Source organism: Callionymus lyra, chromosome 19 (assembly GCF_982586985.1).
Source record: "Callionymus lyra chromosome 19, fCalLyr1.hap1.1, whole genome shotgun sequence".
Classification (NCBI taxonomy): domain Eukaryota; kingdom Metazoa; phylum Chordata; class Actinopteri; order Syngnathiformes; family Callionymidae; genus Callionymus; species Callionymus lyra.
In genome coordinates, this window is record NC_141836.1 from 7897433 (window position 1) to 7905130 (window position 7698).

Below are 7698 nucleotides of genomic sequence, written 5' to 3' on the forward strand. Positions count from 1 at the left end.
CAATAAACAGGCGCTGATATTCTTGAAATGTACCTGTAGTGGAATTAGAAATACATCATTCATTGGGTAAGCTTTGGAACGATCTTCCTCTCTCTTTGCGCTTGATGGATCTACTGACTCCTTTAAGAAACATCTTAAGACGTTTCTATTTGTTCAGGCTTTTCCTTGAATTTCTCGAACTCCTGTGTTGTTCTCAGTTATATCTTGATCTTTAAAGTATGTACTTTTTTGAGTATTGTTTTGATTGTTTAAGCGCTTTGTGACCCTGGTCTCGAAAAGCGCTATATAAATAAATATTACTTACTTACTGTACCCCTGAAGTTTTAATATGGTGGTCTGAGGACGAGAGGATACAGTGACCCCAGCAGCTTTTAAAGTTGATGTTTGGACATGTTTTTGTTTCAAATCAAATGAAATCAGTTACGACTTCGTCAAGAGTCATGTGGTCTGTAAATACTACAACACCAGAGTCAAGTACTCGACAATACTACACATATATACTTGTTACTACTATATTGTAGAGCTGTCCCTCTATCGTAATATTTATCCAATAGCCAGACCATTGCCAATACACAAACCTAGTGATGGTTCTGATGATTTAATATTCCTCTCCCTCTGTGTTTGATGATCTACTGACTCCTTCAAGAAACGTCTATTTGTTCAGGCTTTTCCTTGATTCTCTGGAACTCCTGTGTTTGTCTCGGTGTTATCTTGACCTTTTAAGTATATATTTTCTTGAGTATTGTTTTGATTGTTTAAGCACTTTTTTTGTGTGTCTAGAAAAGCGCTCTACAAATATTACGTAATTTGTACGTCCAACAGGACACTTTGAATTCAACCGGTCACAATGATCATCAGTAGATGTAAGTTGACGACGAGCAGGTTGATGTCAAAAGTGATGCGTGGATGTGCTCAGAGCAGATGTGAAAGGATGTGGTCGAGTGCGAGATGAGGAAGACGGTGAGGAGGAGGAGGAAGAACGCTGTGCAAACAAACTCTGCAGCTGCCGCTGAAGCATCGAAGCGCCTCTTCTCGCCCGGACGGCTTCGTTACACTCCTTGAAAACATGCGTGACGGGACGCGCTGAGTCCGACATGGACGTGGGAGACGACCAAGTCATGACCTGGTCGGTAGATTTAGTGACTCCAGCCTTGAAACTGCCGGAACTCATCTGTCTTTTTTTTTTTTTTTTTTCTCAGGAGAGAGTCTGCGGAGGCCAACAACTGCGACCACACTGCCGTGAGCCCTCGAGCACGTCTGCACCTCCGACCCGAGAGGAAAGTCACTTTACACTCTTTCTATGTTACAGAAGAAGAGGAAGCAGGAGCAAATGCCTGGCCTGGTGATCAGAATCACAGAGGTGTGTTTGTCGTCTCACTGCAGCAAGCGGAAATTGGTCAACCTAACTCGTCGCTTAAGATGTTCTGCTTAAGAACAACGCTTGAAACTTAGTGTGTGACAATAACAATAACCGGCTTGTCCTTTTTCACACACTCTCATTACTATTCCCTCTTTTTTATTTATGTATAATACCTCCTTCTTTCATCACTTCATTTTTAAAAGTTTATCTAAAACTGGCATCACTTCCCACAGTGTGTAGGTGTGATTCCCACACAAGATGAACTTTTAACTTCCTGTCAATGCAATCATTAAAAAATTAAAATTCCAAATGAGATATTTTACAGCCATAGATGGATATGATCTCATCAGGAATGAAGGTGAACCACAGCAGGGCTGTGATGACTCTGCAGCACAATTCTGGTTAAAGAGAAAGAAGAAAAAAAGAAACACATTTTCCGTTTCGTTCATCGAACTTCCTTCCCCTTTACGAGACTCACACCGGAAATCCCAGCCATGCACCCAGTAACTTCTCACTTCTCTCTCTCTCTCTCTCTCTCAACTCTGACTCCAGGACGATGAAGATGGAGGCGAAGGCGAAACGGAGCACCAGGTGAAAGATCCCGAGGTGAGTGTTGGTCCTTCCTGGAGTCGGCGTCGATGTGTTGTGTCAACACTCGAGTCGGAGATGCACACTTTCTTCGATGAGGTCGAACAAGTCGTGTGTGACTTGCAGGAGCCGAGCAACAAGCGGGTCAAACCTGTGGTCAAGTCCAACAGTCTGAGCGCAGTCATCAGTCCGGTGAAGACGCCGGCGCTGAAGCGCATCGGACTCTCCATCTCGGTACTTTTTACTCCGTTTCTGTATGAAATCCTTTTCTCCACGATACAATTAGCTGCTGTGACTGAATATATCTAAGTTGATTAGCACTCTCTTCGTCCCACTCCCTCTCAGTGAACTCATTACTGCAGCTTCATGTTTAGTTTATTACCGTCATTCATTATTGTAGACTCTTATTTCCTGCTTTAATTTATACATGAATGAGGTCTTTTTATTTTCCATTTGTCCTTAAGCGCTCCATCAGCTTTCGTACCGACGTGCGGCCGCTGCCCACGCCTCCTCTCCGGGCCAGAAAAGCTTCTTCGTTTCCACGGAGACGCAACAGCCAGTGCTGGAGCGACACGGTGGAGAACCCGGACCTCACGGCCAAGGAGATCAAGAGACAAGAGGTGAGCCCGGTCAGGTGTCACGATGATGAAGATGTAGACAATGATGAAGAAGAGGATGATGATGGGGATGATGATGATGATAATGATGATGAAGATTAAGATGATGATGATGATGGTGGTGGTGATCATTATAACGGTGATGATGATGATGACGATGAGGAGGATGAAGATGATGATGATGATGGTGGTGATGATAATGATGACAAAGATGAAGATTAGGATGATGATGGTGGTGATTATGACGAAGATGATGATGACGAAGATGAAGATTAAGATGATGATGATGATGGTGGTGATCATTATAACGATGATGATGATGATGAGGATGATTATTATGATGAAGAGGATGATGAGGATGTTGGTAATGATGATTATAAAGATGACGAAGATGAAGACGATGATGAAGATTAAGATGATGATGATGATGATGGTGGTGATTATGACGAAGATGAAGACGATGATAACGAAGATGAAGACGATGAAGATTAAGATGATGATGATGGTGGTGATGATTATAACGACGATGAGGATGAAGATGTTGATGATGAAGATGATAATGGTGGTGATCATTATAACGATGATGATGATGATGATTATTATGATGAAGAGGATGATGAGGATGTTGGTAATGATGATTATAATGATGACGAAGATGAAGACGATGATGATGATCAATATGATGATGATGATGACGAAGATGATGATGATCAATATGATGATGATGATGATGAAGAAGATGATGATGACGACGAATGGCTGGTTCTCCTGCAGGTCATCTACGAGCTGACGGAGGGCGAGCGGCAGCTGATTGCAGACCTCAGTCTGGTCAAGAAGGTCAGTGATGCGACTCTGGTCCGGTTGAGTCCTGGTCTGACGCGAGTCTTCAGGTCTACTACGAGCCCATGCTGAAGCTGGACATCCTGACGGAGAGCGAGCTGGGTCAGATCTTCGGCACCCTGGACTCTCTGATCCCGCTGCACGAAGGTGAGCCAGCAACCCTTTGACTTCCACAGACGTCTATAAGATCCTCCCTCTCTGCTCCAGATCTTCTGAGCCGACTGGAGCGTCTGCGAGGGTCTGAGAAGACGGTGGGCGAGGTGGCCCCCACGCTGATGCACTGGGTGAGTCTCCATGGTAACCAGGGTCTGAACGTCTGACCAAACATGTCCCTCAGTTCCCGTGCCTGGAGGCCTACGTCACCTACTGCTGCAACCAGGTGGGAGCCAAGGCTCTGCTGGACCAGAAGAAGAGCGAGAAGAGAGTCGAGCACTTCCTGCGTCTGTGTCAGGAGTCGTCCTTCAGCCGCAAACTGGACCTCTGGAACTTCCTGGATCTTCCCCGGAGCCGACTGGTCAAATACCCTCTGTTGCTGAAGGAGATCCAGAAGTGCACGCCCGCAGATCACCCGGACGAAGACACACTGCCTGATGCTGTACGACAACACACGCATCTGACAGCACGCACACACACACATACACACCACCGGACAACACACAGACACCTGGCAACACATGTACACCTATTAATATACATACGTCTGACAACACACATGCCACAAAATACACACACATCTGACAGCACGCACACACACACACAGACACCTGGCAACACATGTGCACCTATTAACACACATACGTCTGACAACACACATGCCACAAAATACACACACATCTGACAGCACGCACACACACACACAGACACCTGGCAACACATGTGCACCTATTAACACACATACGTCTGACAACACACATGCCACAAAATACACACACATCTGACAGCACGCACACAAACACACATACACACCACCAGACACCTGGCAACACATACACACCACCTGACAACACACAGACACCTGGCAACACATACACACCACCTGACAACACGCGGACACCTATTAACACACATACATCTGACAACACACATGCCACAAAATACATACACATCTGACAACTCACACACACAACTGACAACACAAAAAAACTCAACATAGATACACATCTGACAACACACACATCTGTCAACACACACACACCTGACGACACATACACACCACCTGACAACACACGGACACCTGACAACACACATACCTCTGACAACACACACCTGACAAAATACATTCACATCTAACAACTCACACACACATTCAACTGACAACACATACACACATCTGAAAACACACACATCTGACGACACATACACACCAACTGACAACACGCGGACACCTGACAACACACACCTGACAAAATACATTCAAATCTAATAAATCACACACACCTGACAACACACAAACCTGACAACACATGTAAAACTGACAACACACATACACATCTGACAACAATTACACACCTAATGAAAAACACATCTGAAAACACACAAACACGTTCATACACTGAACACAACACACACATATCTGACAACACATACAGCTGAAAACACACAAACATCTTACAAAACACAAACACGTTCATACACTGCACACAACAGACACACTAACATACATATACCTGACAACACACACAAACACATGCATACACAGACGACAACACACACACCTAACAACACACATTAACATACATACACCTAACAACACATTCAAACACGTGCATACACAGACGATGACACACACACTTAACAACACAAGATATTTTAATTAAAAAGAAATGTTTATTTCTCTCCATGACAGATCAGTGTGTAGAAAAACAACGTATAGTAAACACTTTAAGAAACATCTTAAGACGTTTCTATTTGTTCAGGCTTTTCCTTGATTTTCTCGAACTCCTGTGTTGTTCTCAGTATTATCTTGATCTTTAAAGTATGTAATTTTTTGAGTATTGTTTTGATTGTTTAAGCGCTTTGTGACCCTGGTCTGGAAAAGCGCTATATAAATAAATATTACTTACTTACTTACTTACTTCAATACAAATATAGTGTAATTGCACTGAAGCGCCGCCAGAGGGAGACATTGCACATGCTCATGATACAAACCTGTTTAAACATCTGCATCAAACTGACTCTTGTCCACAGCTGGAGTTGATCCAGAGCATCGTGACGGAGGTGAACAAGAAGACCGGCGAGGCCGAGTGTCAGTTTTACCGACGAGCCCTGAACTACTCGGAGAACCATCAGAGGCTTCCGGAGATCCAGCAGTCGCGCTTCCTGTACTGTCACGGCGAGCTGAAGAGCAGCAAAGGCCAGGTGAGTCCTGCAGGTGAGTCGCACCTGCCTCAGTCCGTCACGCCGTCTCTTGACGCTCCGCAGCGTCTGCACGTCTTCCTGTTCGAGCTGGCGCTGGTTCTGACGCGAGCCGGGGAGGACCGAGACGGAGCGAGTGTGTTCCAGGTGTATCGGCAGCCGCTGCCCAACGTCCTGCTCAACCTGGAGGAGATTCCTGACGGAGAGACGAGCGGCAGCTTCAGAGGTCACTTCAGCAGCAGCAGCGACCGAGGTGATCATCGCAGGGATGCGTGCGCTTGTTGCTGGAATGTTGCATTTTATCATGATTAAATAATAAATACGTGTTTATTATTATATAACATAATTAAATGCAATACTTTCTGTAGTGACAGTTGTTTTTTTTATTCATTAAATTGAGGGTTTTTTTTTTAAATGTACATTTAAATATTTTTATAATTTAATCTTTTTATTATTATTATTTTATGAATCAATTTTTAATCATAGAGTTTGATATTCTTATTCCAATATTTACAAAAAAACGAATTAAATATAGTAATAAAAATATAGTATAAAAATGTTGGTAAAATAATTTAAAAAAAAAAAAATTTTAAATCATTTATTAGGGAAAAATAATCAGAATTGTTTGTCAATTATATAGAAAATGGAATTTCAATCTTTCAATATAAAAATGATTAAATTAAATAAATAAATATGAAATGCTTTAAAATATAATAATGAAGAAAAGTAGATAAAGATATTGTCTTCTCCTCAAATCTCCGAGCAACTTAAACACCAACAAAAGCCACTATTTGTTCTAATATTGATCACACAAACTATTCAACATCAACAATAAACACAACCACCTTTAATCGATAATTAAAAAACCAAACGATACAAAACGCTGATGTTAAATAAAACAAACTTAAATAACACGTCCAGACAAAAGTGAACTAAACAAACCCACAATATAAACTTAATTTTTAACTTTTATAATTTTGATTTATTATTTCAATAACTGCATGTTTGTCTTCAAATTGTGTTTCTTCCAGTAGACTATTGTTGATTTAATTTAAAGGAGTAATAAAGTTCTATCTTTTCATCTTCTTGTATTAATATATATTATTAAATGTTATAAAATAAAATACAATTTTCCTTATATTTCTCCACTCACCATCTTCTGCAGTGAAGAACTGCTTCCGCGTGAGCAGCAGGGGGCGCTCCAAAGCCACCTCCTACAACCTGCAGGCCAACGACTTGTTCAGTCGGCAGCAGTGGACCACGAGCCTGCGTCAGGCCATCGTCCAGGCCAGGGACCGCAGCGTGGCCCCGACCCATGACCCCGCCCTCTACCACATCGCCGACCTCAGCCTCAGCTGCGACACCAAGAGGACCGAAGCGGCTCCGTAGACCACAGGTTGTCACTCTCCTCTCAGGCCCCGGGACCAAACTTTAGCTTTTAAAACATTGTTTGGCGACCTCTAGTGGCGAGACTCACGAACTATTCTTTCAGGCAGATGAAGGTTAAAAAAAGCTCTTTTTCTCTGGTTCTCAGAAGCTTCTTTGTGTTGGAAAATAAACATTTGCTGCATTAATAGATGTTGAATCTTAAAAGAGAACACATACCTCAGTATTCATCAGTCAAGAGACATTCCTGCGCCAGACTGAAATAAGAAAGACTTTCAGGATGTTTTTTCTTTTACTTGCATGTGAAATAAAGTCAACGTTTTTATTTTTACTTTTTATGATTTGTCTTATTTGTTGTTCAGACTTGAGCAAATGATCAAATGATATATGACATTATTATTAATTATTAATATAGTTTAACAAAGTTTATAGTTTAAAATAGTGGAAATATGTCCTGAAATGTTTTTTTTCTACTTTTGTTTTTGTCCTTCTTACTCTCTTTTTTTTTCTTTTTAATTTCTTAGTGCTTTAGTGTTTTTAAAATGAAGTGTA

At 42.0% G+C, this 7698-nt stretch overlaps 1 protein-coding gene across 1 annotated transcript; it reads left to right on the top strand.

Moving 5' to 3' along the window:
- The first annotated feature begins 971 nt into the window (after positions 1 to 971).
- Positions 972 to 7482, top strand: arhgef3l (Rho guanine nucleotide exchange factor (GEF) 3, like). The gene is made up of 13 exons (XM_087781827.1): positions 972 to 1126; positions 1200 to 1239; positions 1310 to 1360; positions 1913 to 1966; positions 2075 to 2182; positions 2413 to 2568; positions 3340 to 3402; positions 3456 to 3552; positions 3613 to 3689; positions 3743 to 4000; positions 5593 to 5763; positions 5827 to 6013; positions 6926 to 7482. Exons 1-13 carry the CDS (start codon positions 1095 to 1097, stop codon positions 7147 to 7149), a joined length of 1518 nt encoding a protein of 505 aa, XP_087637953.1. The 5' UTR covers positions 972 to 1094; the 3' UTR covers positions 7150 to 7482.
- The last annotated feature ends 216 nt before the right edge of the window (positions 7483 to 7698 follow it).